The 27108-nt window shown below is 35.7% G+C and overlaps 1 protein-coding gene and 2 long non-coding RNA genes across 8 annotated transcripts; all 3 read left to right on the top strand.

Annotated features, from left to right (window-relative positions):
* The first annotated feature begins 8289 nt into the window (after positions 1-8289).
* On the top strand, positions 8290-10447 carry LOC110927539 (threonine--tRNA ligase, cytoplasmic-like). Of its 6 annotated transcripts, none has more exons than XR_004888314.1 (8): positions 8290-8436; positions 8739-8890; positions 8966-9047; positions 9348-9544; positions 9623-9677; positions 9761-9896; positions 9989-10018; positions 10110-10447. XR_004888314.1 is itself a non-coding variant. In XM_035987406.1 (4 exons), exons 1-4 carry the CDS (start codon positions 8378-8380, stop codon positions 9432-9434), a joined length of 351 nt encoding a protein of 116 aa, XP_035843299.1. In that variant the 5' UTR covers positions 8290-8377; the 3' UTR covers positions 9435-9605. The 6 variants fall into 6 exon arrangements, 1 of the variants encoding a protein (XP_035843299.1); XR_004888313.1 differs by adding an exon at positions 8524-8558 and having other exon boundaries at positions 8739-9047; XR_004888315.1 differs by lacking the exon at positions 8966-9047.
* A 1043-nt stretch (positions 10448-11490) lies between these two features.
* Positions 11491-12384, top strand: LOC118490137. Its single transcript, XR_004888316.1, has 2 exons — positions 11491-11561; positions 12080-12384. It is a non-coding gene; the product is annotated as an uncharacterized LOC118490137 (long non-coding RNA).
* An 8209-nt stretch (positions 12385-20593) lies between these two features.
* LOC110927538 lies at positions 20594-22418 on the top strand. The gene is made up of 3 exons (XR_002585707.2): positions 20594-21153; positions 21756-21834; positions 22272-22418. It is a non-coding gene; the product is annotated as an uncharacterized LOC110927538 (long non-coding RNA).
* The last annotated feature ends 4690 nt before the right edge of the window (positions 22419-27108 follow it).

Below are 27108 nucleotides of genomic sequence, written 5' to 3'. Positions count from 1 at the left end.
CTAGTTCACTATGATCAGAGCTCTGATACCAAGCTGTCACACCCTGGCTTTGCGGAAGCGTGGTTAATTTGGTGTGACTTCTTAATACCATAGCTTAATCATAACAAAGCTATATGAATTTAAAACATGCAAGATCATCCATTAAGTATTAAATACCGAATACAATACCATTGTCTTAACGGGAAATACCCTAACAACCATAACATCGTTCAACAATACAAACAAAACATAAACATGGTTTAAGGACTGTGACTTGTCCAGGAAAGAGTCACATTCCCTAAACCCCGGATGACCTCGGAAACTAGTGCAGCGGGAAAACGTGCCATACCGTGCCAGATCCCTTTAATTCCCTGAAATACATGTAAGTTGAAAAATCAACAATAATGTTGAGCGAGTTCATGTGTAAGTGAGTAAATAAACCTTTGTTCGTATAAAAAATCCTGGTATGTAGCAAATAAGGAAAAAGAGATCACCAATGGTTTGCAAGGCCATTGATATGTGTGAAATGCAAGTAGGAAGGCTCAAACCTAGTAGATTTATGCGTCGGGTACAAAGTCATCCCGAGGTCCGTTATGCTGGGCCTGGGACTGGGCTCGCTACACCCAAATAGATCTATCGCTCCTGCCCCTCGGTCCTACCCTGAGGATTAATGACCTCAAGTTTCCGCCTACCCATTCACATGATCTAAAGTAGTAAACCTCCTTACGCTAACCATACCATGTATAAAGTAATCATAATCAAAGTAACATGTATTTCACCCCCGCAGTTTAGAAAACTGAAAACAGTTAAGAGAAAAGGGGACATGAACTCACAGTCGGTGCGTCTCTACCAAGTATTCCAAATCAGGCAGCTGTGCAACGACCTACATGTGCTAACTCTATTAGACGGACGGCCATGCCTTAGCTTTATAGTTTAAGTTTTTGGGAAATAGTTAGACAACTATTTCGGGTTTACTTTTCGTATATACTTGGTAGTTAATCTCCTTCCCAAGGATGGGGGATTTAATACATGTGCGTTCGAATTATATCATTAAGTCTCACTTAATATATATTTATTTCTAATTCCAAAATATAAATATTTTTCTCAAAAAATATTATATTTTCATTCCACGAAATTTTCCCCAAAAATAATACGTTGACAAAGTACGCGTTATTTCCGTATAATGTGTAAGTTATGTTTTATCATTCGAGTGGTAATAAATATTACCAGTGTAACTTATATAGTTATCGTAGAGGCGTTCGTATTATTTTGGATCTGTTAACGTTCGAAAATATTATTTTTACTCTAAAAATAATATTTATGTATTTTCACAAAATAATCATAAACAGTGTGGTGAAAATATATTTACTAAACATATATTTATCGCGTTTAATTTTGTGAAAATCCCACCTCCGAATATTTGTAAATAAAGTCGTGGCGAAATATATATTTTGAAAATATGTCGAAAAGATATTTCTAGCACTTATAGTGCAAATAATTCTAAGTGTTAGGTTTTTAGAAAAATTTCGCTAGAGTTTCCTCTGTAACTGGAGGTGGCCACGCTTTCAAGCGTATCATTTTCTTTTACTAAATCAATTTCAACAACTTCTTTATTCAATCAAACAATTTCCGACACAACAACTAGTCGACAAGTATGTAAATCGCATAATTACATGAACTTGTAGTTTTTCCGAAACTATAGTGTAAATCCCACTATATTTTGTGGATCTTTATATAAAGTAATTTGATCTCGTAAAAACCTCGTTTTTAGAGTAAATCCATCTTTACAACTTCTCGTCATCTTTTACAAAGATTGTTATTTTGTCGAAACTTTTCATTTCACAAGTGTTTACACACTTGTGGTTTATAAAAATCATGCTTGTAAGTGTAAGATCTATTTTTAGAAAACATGATTTTTCTTGACACTCGGTCCTTTGAAAATACCACTTGCAGATACGTAGATCTGCTAGTTTTAAACACTATTCCACAAGTAAAACATTTTTACACAAGTTCATGATTCGCGTGTGGTAGAGTTTCACCCTTTAACCCTTGTTTCATTCAAAACAAGCTTATGTCAAGATCCATGACCTTAACCAAACTGGGTTAAATGATGATCCGAGCTACCACAACATAGATCGGGTCTAGATAACCACACAAAATCAATACTACAACATTTACACAACTTATGAGCTTTTAACCAACAATACTTGCATTTTTAGTAAACTTTAATGCATGATTTTGTAAGATTTCGAGTTTTAACCGTTACTCATCGTAATAACCACTTTAGATTAGTTCAAGAGAGTGTTTTAAGCATTATACCTCTAGCTCGAGGCTAGGGAAGAATCTAGACGTAAATCGGGTGGATAAAAGCTAGAGAGTGAGGTCCTTCGCCTTCCGTTTGCTCCGAGCTTCCTAATACGTGACCCTTGACACTTGTAGAGCTTGGAACTTGCAAGATGGAAATCGAAAATGGATGGATGGGGGTGAGGTGTGTTGGGCCGAGCCTTGTAGAGGAGAGGAGAGAGTGTGTGTGGTGCAAAGTTAAGTGTGTGTTATGTTGGTTCAAGACTTATACTTATAAACATATTCAAGTTCTTAATCCAATGGTTCAAGTGTTGTCTAGATATTAGACAAGTGTGATTAAATAATCAAGAAATAGGACAAGGGTGTCCCCCTTCTTGGGGACGGTTTGTAATTGGGGGGGGGGTACTAGTTCAAATCCAACCAAATGTTAAGTATTTAGTTATGTTAATCTTGTTAAGTTTAGAGATTAACCCGGTTAGTTGTGTGATGTGCCTTAAAGCGGGTGTTAGGGTATTCGGGGACCCTAACTGGCTCAGAAAAAGATCAATAATGTTAAGGTCAATATTTTTATGTTCCGGGTATAGTCCAGTTGTTCGGTTGGATAGTAATCCGTTAAGGCGCTTAACAAAGCTTTTAAGTGTCGTTAATACCATTTTTAGTGACACAACTTATTCCCGACACTTTGGAAAGTGTCTAGTAATATTTTTCTCATGTTTTGGCACTTTATTAGCCAGCTAGAAGCTGAATTGTTCATTAAAGTGCTGTGTTTTGTGCTCAGTGTATGTTTTAGGCACATCCAGTCATCGTAACTTATTCCTAGAGACGCAGTTCTACAATCCTTGTATCCCTACACTCACTATGGGTGTAGTAAAATATTTCTGGCTCATACAGGCCTTAGAGGCAGTATCTGCCTGATGCTGGCTTTATCAGCATGTTCAATAGGTTATCCGTTCATAGTGCTACTGTGCTTTTGTGCATCATGTTTGTCACTAGAGTTCAGTATGTAAATAATGTAGTGACAGTAAATAAAGTATGATGCAGATATGTACAAGTATCAACAGTCAAGTAGCAGTTCATTCACAATTTCAGTTAAGCACAGTAATTAAGCAGCAATTAATTATTAATTAAGTCGTACGGATACCTGGTTTAGTGAGGGTTGTCACATAAGATGAGACAATGAGGGTCTAAACTCAAACATCATTTCAAAAGGACTCCTACCATTCAACACATAAGACAACAACCTGTTAACAAGATAAGCAGTAGTCAACACACAATCAGACCAAAATCTTAGTGGTAGACCACCCTGAAACATCAAAGCTCTAGCAGTATTTAACAAGTGTCTGTGTTTCCTTTCCACCACACCTTTTTGTTGTGGTTTATAGGCACACGATGTCTGATGTAAAATTCCTTTAGTTATACAAAAATTATTCATTTGACTGTTAACAAATTCTGTCCCATTATCGCTTCGGATTATTTTAATTTTCTTCTTAAACTGAGTCAACACAGGTTCATAAAAAACCTTTAGATTTTCAAACACTTCAGTTTTACTAGATAGAAAATAACACCATAGAGCTCTAGAATAATCATCAACAATTGTTAAGAAATATTTATACCCATCATAACTTGTTACTCTATAAGGACCCCATACATCTAAGTGTATGAGATCACCAACTGATTTAGACTTATGTTCACTCAAAGGAAAAGGTACCCTGACTTGTTTAGCCTTATGACATATATCACAAGGGCCATGTTCACTTGATTGAATTTTAAGACTTTGTTTTAATACTGCTAAAACTTGATCTGAAGGATGTCCTAACCTACTATGCCAAGTAAAAGACTTAACAACACTATTGAAACAAGTATTAATCAAATTACCAGAATTGCCTACAAAATACAGACCACAATCCTGACTACCACTCATCAGGATTCTCTTTGAACTGGAATCCTGTAACAAACAGCTAGTTTCATTAAACACAACATTCACATGATTATCCTTAGACATTCTATATACCGAAAGTAAATTCACACTATAACCAGGGACATAAAAAACATCTTTCAACACTATTTCATTGGTTAATTTTAAATCACCAATCTTTAGAACCTTGACACTTGTTCCATTAGGATGACCAACAGTAATATTGAATTCAGATACATCAACAACATTTATCAAATCCCTATCAATTTTAACCATATGTTGACTAGCCCCAGAGTCAACAATCCACCCATTCATATTGTAACTGACAGAACTAGAACAACTAACAAAGTAGGACACATTAAAGACCTCACCTCCTACATTCTAATTTTGAGATTCTGATCCACTTTTTTCTCCAACTGAACTCAACAACTTAGCCATCTGTTCAGATGTAAAAGGTAAACCAGAATTCCCAACAGATGAAGATGTACCATTTCCAGAGTTAGTTTTATTACTATTAGCCAAGTTAACTTTATTAGATTGATTGTTATTATTAACTCTCCTTTTGAACCCAGGTGGATATCCAATAATCTCAAAACATCTATCCACAGTATGTCCTAACATGTTGCAGTGTGTACACTTTAAATTTGAATTAGAACCTCTATTAACTTTCTTTCTTTGATCAAAAGACTGATTAGGTTTAGACACAAAAGATACATGCTGAATTTTTGACCCAGTACTAGACATTCTATGTGACTCTTCTCTGGAAATCACTGAGAAGGCCACTTTGACAGAGGGTAATGGTTCTCTTGTTAATAGACTTGTTCTAACTGACTGATATACATCATCTAGTCCCATAAGAAATTGCATAAATTTTATTAATGTTGAAAAATCATTAAATTCTTTTGCAGCTTGACAAGAACATGTAGGTAAATGCAACATAGCATCAAATTGTTTCCACATTGTTGTAAGTTTATTATAGTATTCAGCAACTGTTGTACCATTTTGAGAAACACTATTGATTTTCTTATACAAATCATAAACAATAGAACCATCCACCCTATAAAAAGACTCTTTGAGGTCTGTCCATACCTCTGAAGCTAACTTAGAAAAAAACTTGTCCTAAGAAAAGTTCCTCAGATACAGAATTTAATAACCAAGTAAGAACCACAGAATTGCATCTGTCCCACTGACTGGCTAACACAGGATCACTCTCAGATCTAACACATTTTCCATCAATAGACCCATATTTATTTTTAGCCTCTAAGGCCAATTTCATTGCACTAGACCATACGGAATAATTTTCTGTACCTTTCAACTTAATGCTCACAATAGTCAAAGCACCAGAATCACTTGGGTGCAGATATAAGGGATCTCCTATATCTAACTTACCAATTAAAGTTTGTGAAGTACTACTAGTATCACCCATTTAAGCAGCAGACAAAACAAATCACACAACAAACAAGCGGAAAGAACAATACAGTTATCAACAGATAACAACAGGAAACAAACGACGAAGCTGAGTCAGTGTCAAGACTCCATGTTCGTCACTCACAGGTGCCTGGACATGTCTTAACTCAGGAGCCACACACAACTTTGAATACAATAAACAAATGAAGACAACACAATAACAAGTAACACAGAATAGACAAATGAACAGTAACAACAATTAACAACAAGTATCACAGACTATAACAACAATCAACAACAATTAACAGTGCCAATAACAAGTAACACAGAATAGGCAAATGAACAGTAACAACAATCAACAACAAGTATCACAGACTATAACAACAATCAACAACAATTAACAGTGCCGGTCCTCACTACCCCAACTTCAACTAGTCAACAACAACAAAAACAAAGAACATAATGAAACGATCTTACAGTGGGTGCGATTTACTCCAAAGCGGATCAGAACTATAGCCTTCACTTAGGGCTATAGTTACAGATCAGAAGACAAGAGAACAATACAACCGGTCAGTTTGCTCTGTATCCTTCTAGGGTTACAGAGACTAACACGGGTCTTCAAAGACACAGGATATCTTCGATTCACACCAAAGCCTGGATTAGGGTTTCAAAAAACCTCCAAAATATCTTCGATTCTCACCAAACGTTCCTGAGACAAGAAACCTTCAAATATCCCAGAATCAATCAACACTCAGAGATAAACAAGAAACAGCGGAAGAAAAAAACGACAATAAAAAATCAAGAGCTAAAGATAGCTCTGATACCATGTAAAAATGGTATGTGGTATCAAACCAGAACAAATAACACGAAGATAAGAGACAAAATCTGTGACAAATCTTTATTATTTACCCAAACCAGAAAACACCCCTTGAAACCCTAGATCTCACCAATAATGAGATCTGTAACAATACAAGAAAGAAGAAGATCAACTGATGCAATCAGTTAATCTGTGCAAACCGATACAAACAGATCTCACACGAGATCGAACTGATTACAAACGATCTAGAACAATAAACCCTAATCGCCTTGAAGAGAGAGAGGACTGATACTTCGAGAAGATTGCTACCTAACTCAACTGTAGGACTCCTTTATATACTGATAGCAAAAAAACCTTCAAGATACACCTTCAAGTTCCCATTGTTTTACACATTGACCCCAGATGTTACACCTTTAATCCCTGAACAATACGACCTGTACAATTCTTACCCAAAAATAGTTAAAACAGAATAACAACAATATCAACTAATAAAATGTTGCAACATGAATTAATCATATTGCAATAACTTAAATTAACAGAAACGAATGGCTAAAAACCATATCGAATGGTGGTGTGATGGTGGTGGAATTTTGAAGTAATCGCAAAGACACCCAACAACCACTTACAACTACCTATACAAAATGTACAATAAACCTTAGCATAAAACACAATCTAAACACAATGTACAAGCCCACAGTCTAACTAGTTAAACATGTTCCATACAAAAATACATAAAAATGACAAACAAACGTAATGAAAATTTGGCAATGAGACAACGAGGGCCTCAAAGAGTTCATCACTCGGTTCAACAAAGAGTGCCTAGAAATCGACATCGTTAGTGAAGACCTAATGCGAGCGCACTTCACTCACGTTGTGCGCTATGATAGTTTGATAACAACTATAACGGGAAGAGATTGAATGCCCAAATATTGGGATAATATGATGGCAGCCGCTAAAATAGTCGCGCAGACGGAAGGTGCCATCGTCTAGCCTTCATGTGCAGCATAGAAACGTGTAATGTCATCGCTAGTTAATAATAGCATTGAAAAAAATAATATAGACATTCATGTGAAGTCATATCAACATAACTAAATATTCATCGTATCCGTCAAGAACATTACCGCTTGCAAGCAGTGGCGGATCCAGAAATTATTTGTTGGGGGTGCAAATGAGTGGTTCAAGCATATTTTCAGAGGGTGCGGTCAGGTTTTTTGCCTAAAAAATACACTAAATTTTTTTTTCAAGGGGTGCGCCCGCCCACCCTAGGCCTAACCTAGGTCCGCCCCTGCTTGCAAGTTGACGAGTCGTGGATGTGCATTTTTTTAGCGGTGTGAAACTCTTTTTGTACTTCTTGTAATATGCTACTTGAATCCATTCCAACTGGGCATCTATATCTCCCACAAGTTTTAAAAATAACTTCGGTTAAACAAAGTCTCCCTCTAAACGTCTCAATATTGTACTTTGGGTTTTCGACAAACTCATAAATCATTAGAACATCATTAGCCCCATCTCGATCACGGCGCATAATTTTTTTTCTGTAATTGCCTCATATCAGGTTCTTATGTTGCTTCGGCAACCATGACAAGAAATTCAATAGTAGGATAGGGAGAGTAGAAAGAAGTTGGTGAGTCCGGTGAAAACAACGTGCTTGAACCCTCCATTTGATTTGATTTGATTTTTTTTTTTTGGTAGAGAATTTTGTGTTGTAGGGGACTTGGTGTGAAAAGAAATCTATCTATTATACTAAAAAAATACACTTAATGCCACATGTCCTTTTCTTAAACCATTTTTAATTGATGTGGCATCTCTCTTTGAGTAGATAATTGGTACATGGGCGGCAAATTCATTTCCCCTCTTTCACGCGCTTCTCCAGAACCTTTCCTTTTAACAATTCTCCGCAGAAACCCTAATGGACGCCACCATCATCTCTCTCACCCCTCTTCTGAGAAACCCTAATGGACGAATCCATCATCCCTGAAACCCTAATGGACGAATCCATACATGAAATTCACGGGTACGAATCCATCATCTCTTTCATTGTTTTGTTTCATCTTCCTCTTTTCAACTTACAGCAGGTTCGTTTCACATCCAATTTCCAAAGGTTCGTTTCGATTTAGGGTTGGCCGATTGTCACCGGTAAGGTTGATTTATCATTGTCATCGTTTAAACATAGATATGTGAATAATCTTCGATTCTGTGTGTTTTGGGGTTTTGCTGATATTATTTATGTAGACCCAGGTGTGTGTTTGGGTAATTCCTGTAACTAATTGTAGAGTTGTATCTGCTTTGAAGTCTTTGTTTTTGTATTTTTTTTAGGGTTACATTGCCTGATGGGACTGTGAAGGAGCGGAAGAAGTGGGAAACAACTCCGGTCGATATAGCGAAGGAGTTATCGAAGAGTTTGGCTTCAAATGCTTTGATTTCTCAGGTGGATGGTGTGTTGTGGGACATGTCGATGTCTTTGGAAGGTGATTGTCAGCTCAATATTTTCACTTTTGATATCAATGAGGGTTGTGATACGTTTCGTCGTTTTGGCATTCGAGTGCTCAAATTCTCGGGCATGTGAATTTAGGGGCTCCTTCATCATTGCTCTCCTTCTTCTGTCCTCTTTTGTCTTTTTTCAAGGTTCACATCCTCATTTTTAATTTCCTTTACCCTGAATATGAATGAAATTACCAAACCGAGTTTGTGTTTCTGAATTTATTTCAATCTGGTTAAAGAAGTTCATAGATTTTGGCTCTATTTTCTTTTTTTTTTTAGTAGCTACTGATTTAGATAATATTACATAATAAATCATGGACATGCCTTTGTTCTTGATTGTGAGTTGATATTGATTATTGCTCTTTTTTTTCAATTTAAAAGCCTCTTAAATTTGTTTCACCTACAATTTTAAGCCTTGAGGAGTGTGGTACTATTTTCTTGCAGGATCAATGCAACAGGCTTTATGGTTATAGTGGAAACAGAGGAACAATTAGAAGTGTCCTTTTCAAGACCATGGGATCCTTCCCTTAAGGGAAAACTTGCTCAAAATCCTTCTCTTCGCGTGCTTTAGTTATTCTTTCTCAATATCTTATTCTTTGTATGCAGATGGAAATGATTTATCAACTGCTATCGGCAAGAAAGTACTATTCTTTCTAATTTATCATTTATATTATTTATTTTTGAAATAGTTTGGTACTTGCTTTTGAGCGAGAATGCAGGATGTAGATTGGAGAGAAAGATGGCTTTTCAACACATTCTCTTTTCTAAAAAAGGGTATGCTGCTAAAATATAATAATGTTCATCTAGCAACTGTTATTCAATGTAATCATATATTTTCTTTTGTCTGTATAATTTAGGTTATTGATGTCATCGAGGCAAACACAGATGATTTAGTACCTTTGAGTCTTGATTCATCTTGAAAAAAACCTCTTAGCTTCTTGAAAATTTACCGAGCAAAAACATGTGATCAATAATAATTCCAGTCACGCTGAGGTTAGTATAAAGTTATAACAATAGGCTCTTAGTGCTTATGATTTTTTTGTTGTGCAAAAATAACTGATCCTATTTTTTCTACTGGATAATAGAACTGATGCGCCTGAAAATTAGCGAGGACGGTAAAATTTTAATCTCGACTCTTTTAAGGAGCATAGTAACATATACCCCTTACATGATGATTAAATTTACTCCTTTTTACCATTGTTGTAGAAATGAGAGATAAAAGGTGTGAAACTCGAGCGACTGATTTTGTGAAAAACGATAACAATGTCATCATAAAGCTTGAAAATGCGGCCATCGAATGATCAAAGTCAGTTGACTCTGCTGTTCTTGGAAAGTACATTATATTGGAGAAAAGAGAATGATAATGAGAACATTGACACAGCTATATGATTGGTCCGGGATCAAATGATTATGGCTAGGGTTTATATGAGCATTGCAACAATGAATAACAAACAAGACACAATTAGCATATGAACTGCAAAGTCAACCTAAAGAAAGTCAACGTACTTTGGGAGAGGCTACTGCAAATGCTGATCTTAATCACAGGTTAGTAGGTGCCTATAATTTCAAGGATGAACTTTAGTTATATGTAATTAATAATTGGTCAAACTAATAAATAAAGTTTTGTTAGCTCACACGGAAATCAATCAAAATATACTCTTTAAAACCTCCTAACGTGCTATATTTTAAAAGAGTTGATTCTTGTGTATTGAAACTTATTAGCTCACACACTGATTACTTTTATTTGAAAATGGATATGGAATAGGAATCTGTATCTTTTTGTTGATGCATAAATCATAATAGCTTTGAAAGGCTAATGAATGATAAGTTAACACATGTTGCTATCATGTGCATTTAACCCTGCTTGCTTTGTCGAGCTCTCATGAAAAGAATTGATTTCTAATATGGAATTGAGATAAGGTTCTCTTTGCCACCCCTAATTATCTCTTTTGTTGAATAGCATTTGATTTTTGTGGTGAATAAACCTATAATTTAGTGTCTCATACCATCATTAAAGGAATATTGTATTTGTATGTCATAATGAGCTAACTTTTCTATTATAACCAAAATCAACCCATTTGACCTGTTTACTTTTCTGACCGTTTACTTATATTAAAACTAATAACATTAAATGTATATGTGACTTTATCACTCTTACCGTCTAGATACCTAAATATGTATGAATTTATGATTTATTTATACATTTATGGTTAAAGACTTTGACTAAAAGTATACATCTTTTTACACACATTTTTACCATTTCACACCCATATAGAACTTCGTAAAGATCTTGAAATTATGTTGTGTTCGTAGCAAGTAACTAAGAGGGTTAATGTAGGGATGAGCATTTGGTACCAGGTACCGGTACCCATTTTTCCCGTTTTCGATACGATCGGTACCAGTATTTATCGGTAAAACACCAGTACCGTGCCTGTACTGAACCGATATATTTGATACAGATATATTTGGTACCGGTACCGGTACCAATTTTTCCTATTTTTCGGTACTGGTATTTTCAGTACCAAACGGATACCATGCTCATCCCTAGGTTGATGTTTGTGTGGAAGATGAAATCGTTAACTATCTTAACCGGTGTGATGGCCGTAGAGATCTACATGCACGTTTGGTTGGAGCGCGAAAATGGGATGTTAGCATCAAGTAAGTTTCCGTATATCATTTTGCATATCGTGGTTGCCTAATTTATGTAGACCAAATTGACACGTTGACTAATTTGAAATGACTTAAATGAATCCATATACAAGTCTTTTTTACCAGGTCAACCTATTATTTAAAGGATGGATCATGAGTCTCAAGTATACGATTTTTTTTATAGATCACTACAAATAAGATTTAAAAATAAAGACACTAGCTAGAAGTAAAAGTTATTCTAAAAAACACTAATTTAAAAAAAAATCCAAAGTGAGGAGACGATGGTGAGAGAGAAGCTGAAGTGTCGATAAAGCAACGTGGGGTTAACTATTTGTAGTGGGTTGGGTGTCTTGCATCGAGTTGGGACTTCTTAAAATATGGTGTGTGTAGGGGGGGGGGGGGTCAGTATTAATAAACTCTATGTTATTAATTAGTCCCTCCTAACAAAGTGTCTTTGAATAAAAATAGATGGTTGGTTTTACCTTTGAGTAACTATGTTGACATGGTTTCCAAGATGGAATTTGCAGGGACAGTTTTTTTAGATGATCAAAGGAAGGAGCTACGAGCAATGGAGAGGATATAAAATCTTGGATAGATATTCGGTCGAGTTACGAGCCGTCACAAGTGACCTTCCCGAACCTATTCAAGCTGGTGAAAAATAAGTTATGTTTGATTAAAGATAGCACACCATGAAATTATTGTAAAAAATGAGATAAAATGGATGTGGTCTTATGATACAACAATTTCTGAATTCGGGGCAACGTACCATTGTGTTGTAACTAGCATGAGGGATTCTTAACAATGTTTTATGGGTCGTGTGTCCTTTTCATCATAATAGGGTTTTTTTTTTGTGTTGATTAAAGTAGTAATGATATAGGTTTTGTGATGCCACCTCACACTTAATTTGGATTTTCTTGTGACGCCGCAGACAGTCAATAGATTAGAGGAAATGAAAATGGTACTTAGAAATGCTGCTTCAAATTTTGGTCTCAAGCAGTTTCCCGTGGTTTATTAGCCTTGAAATTTTGTAGTTTATCGATAATTTTTAGTTTAGTATAATTTTTATACGTTTATACGTTTATATTGAAAGGTTATTTCATTACAAAGTTCATCTCAATACCAGTAAATATTATATGTTTGTGTTAAGCCATCCGCGAAACTCGCGGGTTCTTAAACTAGTTAAAAGAATATATAGTTGGAAAGGGGTATTATTGAATTTAATGCTCAAAACAAGCTTTAGCTCAGCTCATTTAAGTTTTTCTTTTCTAAAAAAACCTCATAGTCCCAGAACAAGAGGTTTTAGTGTATAGCCCCTGAAAAAGAGTTTTCCTTGTATATCCCAAAAATGATATTGATAAATATAAATAACAAATGAGGCAACTTTTAAGTTTGGCTCGATTCAAATTTTAACAAATCAATCCTTTTAGTAGCTCATAAAGTGTTCAACTTGTTACATCCTAAAATTGATATAAAGGGTTGTTACGAGAACGCATGTTGGATATAATATTATTTCTCAATTTGGAGCCATTTTTATTGTGACTTTGTGAGTGAAGCGCTGATCACCAAACTTTAATTTCGTTACCATAATGGTAAGAGCTATAGGGTATGCATGTGGGACTCTTTCATTCCCACCAATTAGAGTTCCGCCTTTTTGATTTCTTTATTCTTTTCTTTTTTATAATGTTTAAAAGGGGCTTTAAAGGTGGGTTATCTTACACCGGACAAGTTAACGATAAAGCCCCTCCCTTATGTGACGCTCATGTGACGTGATAAATATACCATACCACACAACCTAAGTCACGCTTACGAAACAACTTCATAACTCAAATCAACATGACTTCTCCTTTGACTAATGGGGCATACATAATATATGACATTTATACACCATTAAATGTGTTGAAGTGACATGTACCTTCAGTCCTAAAGTCTTTGAAATCGACATTCAGATTTAAAAGTGAACTAATCACACAACTCAAACGACTCGTGTTCTTTACGTTCAAATCAACCGATGGGTGAGGAATCAGTCCATCAAGTATGACTGAAAACGACTAGCATCCACATAACAAGTGAAACCCACAAAAAGAAAGGGGACAAATACGAGAAAAAGATGGCGAAAATGAAGGGAGTTCAAAGAATCAAGTTCTATGTGTGCCAAAAGTCCACCAATGAAGCTTTTAGGTCTTACCGAAAGTTATATGCATGTCACTTCAAATATGATGAGCAAAAGTGTGCCATTTCTTTACCATCCATTTTTTCTTTACCACCCACCCATCTAGTATCACATCAACCACTCAAAACCAACCCATACTACACCCACCAATCAAGAGTCTCCACATCACCAAACTAGTGCCCTCCATGCCGGTGTAAAAACCCCCGCCCACACCACCACGCCGCCCTCCACGCCATGTCCGAGGTGGTGTACACTCAGTGTGGACTGGCTTCCATGCCAGTTTTCCACACCCACTCCGTATTAAACCAAAAGCACAAAAAGTAAACCTTGGAACTCACACGCCTCCCCTCGATAGTTGCAAGACCTAGGTGGGAAGCCCTTGGGCACTTCATGCAGCCAAGAAATGTATTGACTCTCGCTAAAACTCTCTAGATGCTTATTTTCTCTATACTTTGTTAACTCCCAAGAATCCCACACTCTCACGCCGGATTCCAAACGCAAGAGGCCCCCTCCTGCACAGTGTCGTTCCAACGTTTTTTGAGGCTCTAAGCGAACACCAAAGTCGAGGCCCATTGAATTGGTATAAAGAAAACATCGATTCTGATAATTGTTACTTGTTACCTAGGTTTTTATGTGAGTTGCACTCATATAATTTAACCCCCAATTTGTATAAAGGCTAACGATGTTGTTATTGTTTGCAGATACCTATGAAGCTTTAAGCTAAGAAGGATCCAGGACCTTTAAGTTAGCCATACTTTTTGTACCTTAAGTTATCCATACTTTTTGTTGTTTTAACAACTTATTTATGGGCAAGAATCAATAGCCGAGCCGATGTTATGGTTGAAAACTTTCAACCTAGACATGCGAATAAAAGGTTTTCTCAATTATACTCATAGTTTTGGAAAAGGAGTGTAAGATTTTATAAATTTGTTAGGAATCAATTATCCTATTTTATAAATTTGTTAGGAATCAATTATCCTATTGGTTTGACCCCAATGTAGAACCGGTTCTATCTCAAACTACACCGTGAACCTAAATTTGCCATTAAAAAAAACAATAATAATACAAATTTGGGCTTTTATGATTAAAAAAGTTTATGGGTAAGGCCATCCGGACCATGAGATGCTATACCGTTTATTTGTAACAAACAAAGATGATTCTTGCATTATGATTATAAGGAGTAAAAAATACAAAACACAACTACACAAGCATGTGTTTGAAGCAGTAGAATATATAAAATAAAGAACACAAAGCCATTTCTTCCCATCCGTTTTCGTCCCCACATAGCACATGTTCCTTCTTTCTTGCATGAAAAATTAAAAGGCACAAGTACCTAATCACTAGGAAGCTGGGACCCATTATCTTTCAATCATTTTGAAAGCCTCAATAATATAATTTAAAAGGAAATAGGTTTCAAAAGTTTTTTTCAATTTAAGCTAAGTGTCGAAATTTATATTTATCACATGTCACCCTAGGGCCGGCTCAAGAGAGTGAAATAAACAAAGCGCTTTAGGTCTTCCCTTCCCTATGGCCCTAAATTCTTAAAAAAATATATCATGTGTAGGGGATTTTGGCTTTAAAATTGTTAACGTTGAGGTTTATGATATATAACTATGTACACATAGAGATGGTATATAAATCATAGGATAAAAAAGCAATTTTTTCTTTTATTTTTTTACGAAAAGGGTCTCAATCTTGTTATCCGCTTCGGGTCTACAATATTTTGAGCCGGCCCTGTGTCAACTCTTGATCCGTTTACGTAGGAAAGCTTTATCATTCAACTCTAACTACGTAAATAGATACACTAAACAACCTACGAACTTGACTCATTGACAAAAGCGACACTATAAAACCTTTTGTGTTTGATCACATTCAGCCTCTAGATTTTTTGCGCTTTACCTGAAAACACATGCATCACAACAATATCAGCGATGCTAAGTGAATGTACATAACCTAAAGATTGTCCATTAAATCCCAACCTACAACACGAGGTTTAAAAAAAGTTAAAATGAAGCACCATCATGACATAAGTCGGCTAACGTATGGTATGGTGCCTTGAATTTAAGGCATGCATATCACCAGCATACCATAACTTGTTTGAGTATATGGATGCCGGTTAGGATAAAAGTTGGCATATTTCCTCCAATCAAATGAAATTTTAACACATACAACTTAAAAACATTCCTGACTTTAACAACTATATGATTACAAAACTTAAAATAAGTTCTAAACATCATAACTAGAAAAGAGCATAAACCCCTTTCGTAAATCAACAAAGCATCTCAATTCTCAACTATTGAGTCACATGACTTTGTGACGTACTTCATTAAATCACTTGTAACTAAATCATACAACTTCAACACAATAGCATTACAACACTGAGATCCGCTTTTCAGCCTTGATTGTTGAAATATTCTTTGAGATCCGTTTCCATCATTTCCCATAATAGTCCATTGACCCGCACCCGCTACAATCAAGAAGGCTGACTTATAGGCTTGGCTAATTGACAACCAATGTTTTTCAATGTCTTTTAATGCATTTCCTTGTTTAAAAAATTGGGTAGGCTATTTATCCCTGTACATTGTTCCTCATAAAACACATAAGAAATACAAAGGTTATTCGTTTTCATTCCTTATCATTTCTCTGATTATCATGACGAACATTGATAACAAAACAACATTGTCATTCAATGCCCCTTTTGAAGAGGTATATGCAACACATCTAATATGGACTTCAACATTTATTTATTACATAACAAACATGACACACTTGCAAATTTAGTATCTAGTAAGCACACATCCAATTCAAATAAGAGAAGGTTATGCATAAGACTTTCTAGTATTGGTTATGTAATGTCATACCCTGGCTTTTGCGTAAGCGTGGATTATTTGGTGTGACTTCTTAATACCATAGCAACAATCACAACAATGCTATATGATAAAAAAAATACGTGATGTTCATCCATTAGTACGCAGGAAGGAGTTACACTTCCCAAACCCTACGACCCTGGATGACATCCTTATTTAATACGCAGCTAGCATGCATCACTTGCCAGATCCGATTAATTCCCTGAAATACATGTAGTTTAAAAATATCAATAAAAAGTTGAGCGAGTTCATGTGTATGTCTGTGTGTATAAGCCTTTAAAATAAGTCTTGTATGTATAAAAGTCCTTGGTATGTAGCAATAAGGAAAAACTGATCACCAATGGGTTGCAAAGCCAATGGTATGTGTGAAACTGGTGCAGGAAGACTCAAACCTAGCAAATTTGTCCCCGGTATGAAGACATAGTCACCACTATGGGCCGCCCCGGCCTCATGGGTGTGGGCTCGCTACACCCAAATAGATCTATCACTCATGTCCCGTGGTCCTACAATGAGGATTAATGGCCTTAAGTGCTATGCCCACCACTCACTTGATCACGTAGTAAAAACCCTCCTTAAGCTAACCATACCATGTATAAAATGTCTGTAATAAATTGTAACATGTATTCCACCCCCGAAGTATAAAACTAAAAATAGTTAAGAGAAAAGGGGGACATGAACTCACAGTAGTGCGTCTTGTACCGTATCTCAAACTCTGTCAGCTACACGACAACCTACAACGTACTAATGTCTATTAGACGAACGGGTCGTGCCTTGGCTTAGAATTTAATGTTTTGAGTTACGTTTCTTATATTATTCCGAGTGATAATTATTTGTCAAGATAATTAATATTTCAACTTAATCATATGTCGTGTTAGAATATTTGTTCATTCGATGTTCTTGTAGTAATACTTCTAAAGTATTTTATATACGCATTTCCTTCCCAAGGATGGGATATTTTACACATGTATGCTCGTATTGGAATTATATTTTTAAGTCTCTTTTAGAGAATATATATTTAACCATTTTCATGTATAAAACCAACCTTCGATACTTTGTATTTTGTTACAAAAATTATGGCGAGGTTTATGTTTGAAAAACATAGTCTAAAATATGCTAATAAACACTTGTCTAGAAAATATTTACTAAGTGTTAGGATTTTAAGAAAATTTCGCCATAGTCTCCTTTGTAAATGGAGGTGTCCATGCTAAATAGCATATCATTTTCTTTAACATATATCACGTTAGATCGTTCTCACATAACCAACCCGACATTTAGACATGCAAAATACTACTTATGTCGTTTCAGCTTTAATATTCAAAACTGGGCTGTTTTCGGGCATTTTAATAAAATAGTTAACTTACTCAAAAAATTACCAAATTTTTACAGAATGTCTCGTACGATACAAATATTATTATGTAAAAATATCGGGGTCCAGTTCGTTACCAATATTTTATAGAAAATCATTTACCGGACTGCAATCAGATTTATCACTTTCTGACTGCAGTCTACGGAATAATTCGTTTAAAATTCATCGTAAGTCCAATTGATGAAATTCCAGTTGGAGGATCACAACGACATCAGTAATCATCTACAATATAAATTTCATGAGCTAGTTCTACTCAGGTTTCAAGTTATGATGAAGAATATAACACACGTTTTCTGCAGTAAAAACGCAGCTGGAGCTGCTGTCCAAAAACAGACCTTTAAAAATAGTAAACGAGCTCGAAAAATTACGATTCCAGTGACATTTGATCCGCTTTTTCGGAAATACATAATTTAGGCTTCAGAAAATCAGTTTTTCGATTTTTTATGATCCGGTTACAACCAGTTGAAGTTGGTTGAAAATGCTAATCAGCATGTTTCTTTATAGTTTAAACGTTACTAAATCGTATCAACAAACATCCTAAACACGCGTTTATCAAGAAATCAACGATCAAATATCATGCATGCTTTAACCAACCCTAATCCAACAAGATTTCATCTTTATGTAAACTTATGTTCATGTTCCTTGTTCATTATCTTTTTTTGTGTTCTAGAGTTAAACATCAAACTACAATCTTTCGAATAATCAACATTCAAGTAACCAAGAGTGTAATTAAAGACTTACAACTAGCACAAAGGATAGGGATGAACTTATGAACAAAGGTGATGAAGATGGTGTGAGAAAGCAATGTGTGATGTTCCTTCAAGACCTCCAAGCTTCAAGCTCCACAAGACTTCTTCTAGCACTTGATTTGAACTTGGAATTGGAATGGATGAATGTTGAAGTGGGGTGGTGGTGGCGGATGTATGTAGGCCGAGAGAGGGAGAGAGAGTGTGGGGGTTGGGGAGTGTGAAGTTGTAATGATTTCCTTGAACTCCATTGGCCATACTTGGATCATGATCTTACATTTTGGCAACTAACTCAAGTAAGGAGGCCCAATCATATTTAAAGGAATATTTAATGGGGATTTAGTGATGATGATGGTGGGTCCCTCCTTGGAGCCAAAAATATTGAGGGGGGGGGGGGGTTAATTGTAACATTTGATCATATGTAGGTAATTATTTAGTAGGTCAATTGTATTATCTAAGGTATTATGTGCATGACATATTTTATAGTGTTTTGGGGTATTTGAGACCATAATTAGTTAAAAATAATAAAACAATGTTCCCGACAAAAATTAGGTGTCCCGGGTAATATCCGGTTGTTCGGTTGGGTATCGTTCCGTTAAAGTGTGAAATTGTACCGTATAGTGTCTTTTATGTATCTTTTTGTAACACAATTAATTCCCAACACTTAGGAAAGCATTCAGGACCATTTAGTCAATTCTCTGCATAATACGAGTATGTTAAAAGCTGAATTTTTGCTGAACATGCAGAATTCTGCACTTAAAATGAGTTTTAGGCACTTTCCGGCACTTAAACTATCAATTAGTGACACAGTCTTATGGTCCTCACTTCCCTACACCCATACTAGTGTAGTACTTTGTCCCTGGCCTATACTGGGTCTCAAATCACTGTCTGTCTATGTACTGGCACTGTCAGTATATTTCTGAGTTATCCGCTAATTGTGCTAACTGTGCTTTGTGCATCAAGTATGTCACTAAAGTTTGTATGTAATGAGTGGAGTGACAGTATGAAATGTGATGCATATGTATGTGGGTTACAGAAATTAGAAAGCAGTTTACGTCATCAGTTGTAATCAAGCACAGTCATTAAGCACGTAATTAAGATTAATTAATTGTACGGATACCTGGTTTAGTGAGGGTTGTCACATTCTCCCCCCGTTAAGAAAATTTCGTCCCGAAATTTTAAGTTCTGTTTCTAGTTGCAGGGGTCTTGGGGAATAAATGTGGGTATTTCTCCTTCATACGATCCTCACGTTCCCATGTGAATTCCGGGCCATGTTGTGCATTCCATCGGACCTTGACGAGTTTGACACTACTCCATCGCGTCATGTTAATCATCCAATCAGTGACCTCAACTGGTTCTTCGGTAAAGTGGAGTGTGTCGTCACTGTGAATTTCATCGGCTGGAATGGCCACTGTCTCTTGATTTGGACTCTTTTTCAGGTTTGATACATGGTGTAACATCCGTCAAAATTGACCCGTTAAAAAAATATGGATCCTAAGCTCGGAAATTTTTCGAGGATTAAATAACAGTCGAAAGATTTTTTTAATTATCGATATGGTTAATTATTATATATTTAGTTATTTATTAATCATCAATATAAGTTATTTATTAATCTGTTTATTAGATTTAAAAAAAAAAAGTTTTTAAAGTGGCATAACCTAACCAAGTTAAGTTATATAGTTAGTCATTAAAGTTAAGGGTTAAAACTACCATTACTAAAGATTAAACAACAGGGACTGATTTTGCAACTTTTTGAAACTATAAAAAAAAAAGAAACAAGAAAAGGGGTGTTGCCCAGACTCGAACCTGGGTCAACCAGCGGGATAAGCAACAACCAAACCACTCCACCATTGCCTTCTAATCGTTCAATTAACAAGTTCTTAGATGTTAAACCGAAATTTTCGGTTAACTTTCCTTCTTTTTAAATCAATTGCCGCTCAAAAAGAATACAGTTAATGTTTCCATTTTTTCTTGATTAAAGCTTCCTTTTTGTTTTGATTTCCCTGATTTTACGTGATTACCATGATGAAAGTTTACCATGTTTGCAAAGGAAACGAATATGGACGTTATCTCGAGCACAAGCCGTAACCGCGTAAACATCTTGTTGTCTTTCCATTCTGCCTATGACCGCTGATTTCTCGGTGATTGATGTCATTCCGCATTTCCATATTTGTGGCGCACAACGAATCTTGACCTATTATCGCACACGTGCAAATCAATCATTCTCGGTTGCCATATTTTACGACTCTTGTGAACACTATAAAACCGAACCTTCTTCACGGTTAAACATCCCTCACAACTCACCTTTTTCTCTGCCTCGAACCATACACCCTTCGCCGTAGTTCGAGGATCATCATCGGAGCGTGTGGAAGTCGCCGGACATTCGCCGGAGATCGGAGACACCGCCGAAGACGTCGGAGTTCACGACGGAGTATAGCTCGATTCGTGTTCGGTACACCCTTACCTTCGATCCATTCGTGTTTTTTTTTTCATCTGTTATATATATAGATATCATAACTGAAACAAGAAAAATAAAATATAATCTTTTACATATAACAGTCTTGTTTCGATGGCCTTAATATGAAGAAGATGATGTCAATTTTTTTATGTATAAATAAAATTAAAATCTAAATATTTCAAAAAAGTTGTTCCTGTTTAGACAGGAGGTTACGGGTTCGACCCGGTCTCCGTGTATTTCGCTGAATGATAGTTTTGGCCAATCCTTTGGACATTATTTCCTTTAATTTACTTAATTATTTATCTTATTTTTCTTGTTAAGAATCCAAAATAATAGAAATTGTAACAGTTTCACTTTTCATATCTATTGTTTCATTTTTCCTTACATTTATACCTTTACACTTAATAAATAATTTATAAAGTCTTTATAATGTTGTTTTATATATTAACGGGTACTTCCCAGACAAACTTGTAAATAATTAATAATTTATATGTCACTAAAGGTTTATTATAATATAAATCATAATTAATAGGAACATTATTCTACATATAAACAGTAATTAGATCGTTTACATGTGATATTTTTTACATATCTAGGATAAACATATCTCGTTCGTTCTTTTGGAATTCACCACCTTTACTCGTGCGCTTTACAAGAAATCGCAACGCAATCAATGTGAGTATACTCGATCCCATTTTCGTTTTAAACACATTTGGGTGCAACATGTATTCCATATTCAAATTACACAACACTTGAGTCTTGTTTTAATCACACTCTATCCACATTTAAACATGAAACAATTTTATGCTTGTTAATCTCTTATGCTATGCAAGTTGAACGTGTTAATCTCAATGCCCTTGAGTCTTGGGGTATTGCGATGTTGAACGATATGTGAACGATATGTGAACGATGTTGAACGATGTTGAACGATGTTGAACGATGTTGAACGATGTTGGACGATGTTGAACGATATTGAATGACAAAGTAGTAACATGTATCATTTTATTCATGTTGGATATGAGCACATTTTAAACATTTTATTCTACTATGCTATGTATCAAACTTGTATACTCGCCAACGTTTTGTTAATGTTATTTTAATACATGTTGCAGGTTGTTAGATGAAGTGATCAAGAAAACAAGCTAGGATGAACCTAGAAACCCATTTCAGCAATTAAACAATGCTTGAATTTATGTTTACTATTTGAAACAATGTATCACTCCTTATAATTTAATAAAATGATTTAATTTATATTGTCACATTTAGTGTTATGTTGTTTTGAGCAATTTGTTCGTCTCATCCCGATGTTTCCGCCATCGGTTGGGGTGTGACACATGGAATGTATCATGAACCGCCATTTAGTTCAGCAGGTAGGTCCAACTTATATGCTACCAAACCAATCCTCTCCAGGATTTTAAATGGTCCAATGTAACACCTTGAAAATTCACGTCGAATATCATATCGATACGTGTCATGGACTTAAAACGTGCAAAGGATTGATTTAGAAGGACTAAAGTTGACAAACAAGAAATCTATGTGCGTAAAAGGATTCAAAATGCCAACAATGAATAAATATATCTTTTAATAACCCTACAAGATGTTTATACCCTTAAACGAATAAATCATGGATCATACGAAGCTAATTGTGAAAGAAAGTGAGGAATTACAAACTACAGGGGCTAAATGTGTCAACATGTTCCAAATATACCTCTGAGTGATCTTTTAGCAGACCCGAAGCTTTGTAATGATAAATTATACTCACAAGAATGTGTGATAAAAATTTCACAAGGTTTCGATTAAGTATGAGAAAATTATGGCAATATTCGTAAACAAGGGGTTAAAAGCGTCAAACTGCAAAAGTGTGTCAATTCGTAGGGTTCCGGACCTTCCGGAATATGACCATGAGTTAATTATACTCTATTTAACCTTTATATGGCTTAGATATAGGCTTAGAGGTGTTTGGTGCGCAAAAATAAACTTTTAGGTCATGCAGGGACTAAAAGTGTCAAAAAGTGCACAAGTTTGCATTTTCACGCATATCTTGCATTCTGTATATCCCCGGACACCCAAAAATTTATGTAAGCACTAAAATATTTTATTTTAGTGTTTGGCTTGATAAAATTCCATTCGTCGCGTAATTTGGATCGTTTTTAGCATCCATCCGTGTTTCGTTGTAATTAGCCGAACAACGGGACCGTACGACCAAACGAACCGACATCCGACATATGTTTGAGCATGTTTTGTGTTTCATATGCTTAGGCATCATTGTAGAGCCTTAAAAATGGTTTAACGGGCCTCAAATGTCTCGGGAATGACAATTATCAAGTGCAGGGGCCAAATGTGACAAGTTCTGAAAGTGCCCATGTGCAGGCAAGGCCCTTACGGACCGTATACAAGACCTTACGGTCCGTATAGAGGTGCCAGCAACCAGATTTTTGAAAACCAGCTTTGGTTTTGCTCTTGTCTCTCAATCCTTGAATCTCGGGGCTGCCCATTGTTTTGTAAACTATAGGTAATAGGTGTATGGCTCAGATTTGATCACGGTTTACGAGGAACGATCCTAACGGTTCTCAAAAACCTATATATACACCCTTGTTTTGGGTTTCACTTGCACCATTCATTCCTTTCTGATTTCTCTGAATTCCTTGGGGGTCTTGAGCTTCTTGAGAACCTCTTTCAGTCCTTTGGACTTTTGTAAGTGATTCCTTCATGTTTAATTTAATTGTTTAGCGTTTAAACCGAAAAGTCAAGCGTTATCGATAAACACTTTGACTTTTAATCGGTTGAGCCATTGTTCGCAACAAACATGGCTATGTGATCGTAATTAGGTAGGTGTTAAACTCTCAAAAGGACACCTCCTAATTACCACGTTTACATAAGTTAATTGTCGAGCCAAACTAATTAAAATAAGAGTCAAACGGGTTGTTTTTAAATAAAATTAATAACTAATAATGAAGAAGCTATAAAATCAGTTTTGTCACTTTAATAACTTGGTAAATATTAGTTGAACATGTCTAAACATGTTCAATCCGACAATTCTAAGTATAGGCTCGGTTCACAACCGAAAGTCGCAAAGTTTGACCTTTGCTTTGACTTTCAGTTCTGACCCGAATTAGCTTGAGTTTATTTATGCCTTAGGGTCCCTTGTGACCATGTTATATGTTAGTATAACCTCAAAAGTTATACTACTTGGTCCTTTAGAATTGAGGTTCATTACATGATTCCATAATGCCTAAATGTTGACCATGATGCCCTTTTGATATTAAAACGAGATTCTTGAAAATATGAAAGGACTAAAACCTTTATTACTGATTTATAAACATGCCCATAAAGTTTCACATCAGTTTGAGGTCTAGATTAGGAGTTATGCTCATTAACGTAATTAAGAAGCTTTTTAGTAAATAAACCGCATAATTAGCATATAGCATATCTAAACCCAATTTAATACCAAACTTTTTACCCACTGATGTAATATAATATTTTGGGATTTTTGGAGATTTTTATTTATTTTTATGCTGAGCATAACTTAGAGTTCTAAGCTTGACTCGGTAATTGCTGGTTTTGCCCTTTTGGGCTATAAAATGGGTTTTACAAGTTCTTTTGACCCCAAACCTTTTTCTACTGACCTAATATGATAAATAAATTATTTTGAGCCTTCTGGAATTATAAAAATATCACCTTTTCTTTAAAAACCCGGAAATGGCTCCAAATCGCCTTTTCTAAGCGTTTTTAACGCGTAGTATGTATTAAAACCATTTTAGATGTATAAGACTTGATACCTAGTGATGTTTTAAGTAAACTTTCATACTTTAGCAGTAAGCAAAAGTCTTAAACTCAGAATTTCAGTTTTGACCTTTTTAGTCTATGCAAAATTACCAAAATGCCCTTAAGATGCAAAGTTTGGTTATAAGTGATAAATTTCACATATAAGTTATACCCTACTGATGTAACTTAGTAAATTAAGTATTTTTACCGATTTAATCAGACCTATAACTTAGATTACCATTTAACCTCTTTTATAACCTTTAAAATGACCAAAATACCCCTTCGGGGCATAAGTTGGTTTTAAATTCTTTTTGGGCATAATGGAAGATATCCTACTGATATCACAACATATCAAAGGCATATTAACTTATGGAACATGTTCATGACTCTTATGGTTACCCGTTACGCATGTTTCGCGTTCGGATCGGCCTATGTAACTAGTTTGCATATATTAGCCGAAACGGGTCAAACCAAATCGTTTTTGTCTCAATATTCAGAATGTGATTAAGTTACCCATATTAAACAAGTATTCAAGCTTGTCGGGTCAAAACCACATTCTAATCCGGTCTTCGCTTTATCATGCGTTTGAACCGTGTCTTCCTTTTGAAAACTAACCGGTCTAAGTCTAAGCTTAATTAAAGACCCGTTAGGATTCTAATAGGTTATTAAAAACCTTCGTTCCAGATTAGGAGCCCAGTAAAAGATACGTGCACTTGCTGTATTTGATTTATACATTGCTCAGGTAAATACCCTTAACTTATTTTCCCTATACGGGCTTGGGATACGGTACTATAAAAGTACCGCTTGGTCGGGTGTATGTAGTCATTTAAATCGTATTGTGATTGATGTATTTACATAACCTGTTTGATATGTATTATTTGGTGTATGGCCCTTGGGGGTTAAATGGCCATGTCCCGGATATCCTTGGCATCATTCAAAGAAATGGCCACGACCTAAGCACGGGGTGTAGGCGTACACCTGACAGATGCATTATGTAAAAACTGGTATCCCACTATAAGGAATCGACCTTGTGGGCATTATACCTGTGGCGTGTCAGTTAACTTAAGTCCGACCTTACAACCGGCCCTAATGGACGACAAATGAGTAAAACTGTATACAAGATTATTTTGAATAATTGTCCCAAGTTATAAAAATATTTTTGCCGAAGTGCATTCAAATCAATTTTCTAACTCTTTTCAAAATGAGTCAGTTAAGTTGTATTTACCAGTGCAAACTGACGTATTTTCCAAAAAGGCTAAGCGCAGGTACTAAACGAAATAGGCTGCCTACTCCAGGCATCATTACTCAAGTCTCGCAAGCTTTAGATGTCAAAGTCTGTTGAAGAGTTTCCCTTTTTATTTGATCCGCCTGTGGATCTGTTTCGACTATTGTGATACATAAACATCATAATCTATTCAGTTGAAATAAATCTGTATCTTTTGCTTCCGCTGTGCATTTATATGTGGTGTTGTTTGACTATGATGATATCAATTACGTCACGATACTCCCCACCGGTGACACGTGGAAAAATAGGGGTGTGACAGGTTGGTATCAGAGCCAACACTAAGTGAATTAAACACTAGCCTTTTGTGTTTAATCTCAGTTACACAATTGCACATTCTCGAGTCTAGACAAGAACATAGGTTAATCCTAATTCGTTTTATTTCTCCTTTATTTGTTCCTTTGTTATTTTTCTGATTAGCCCTTGCATGGGTAAGTCATTTCGGTTAGAAGTCCCATTTAGGGCAACCATTTCTATTATAATATCATTCCTTTTTATAAGATCTACCATTATGATAAAATGGCAAAATCTAAAAGGACAAGACCTAGCCATGTGTCACCTTAAGACAGGGCCAAGATGGTAGTTCCTCAACTAAGTTCAGATCCTTGTTAACATCTCAAATTAGGATTGCTCTGCGTTTAATATTAAAAGAATCTTAAAGGTAAAACCTAGCCTAAATGTCATTGCAGACATGGCCAAGATGTCACACCCCGACCACGTAGAACATACAAAACGTGGCGGAAACGTCGGGGAGTGTTGTAACAGAATCAATTGTTTCAAATCCATGGCAAATGAAGTTTCGTTTTATAAATCAAACATGAAAGTTTACATTGTCTGAACAAGAATCAAAGTGTATATAACATGAATTAACTAGTTCTTGTCTCGTTTTAAGTCACTAAGGC

The sequence above is a fragment of the Helianthus annuus genome, chromosome 3, assembly GCF_002127325.2.
Source record: "Helianthus annuus cultivar XRQ/B chromosome 3, HanXRQr2.0-SUNRISE, whole genome shotgun sequence".
NCBI lineage: Eukaryota > Viridiplantae > Streptophyta > Magnoliopsida > Asterales > Asteraceae > Helianthus > Helianthus annuus.
Note: the sequence above shows the minus strand (reverse complement) of the source record. Positions and strands in the feature narration are given on the sequence as shown.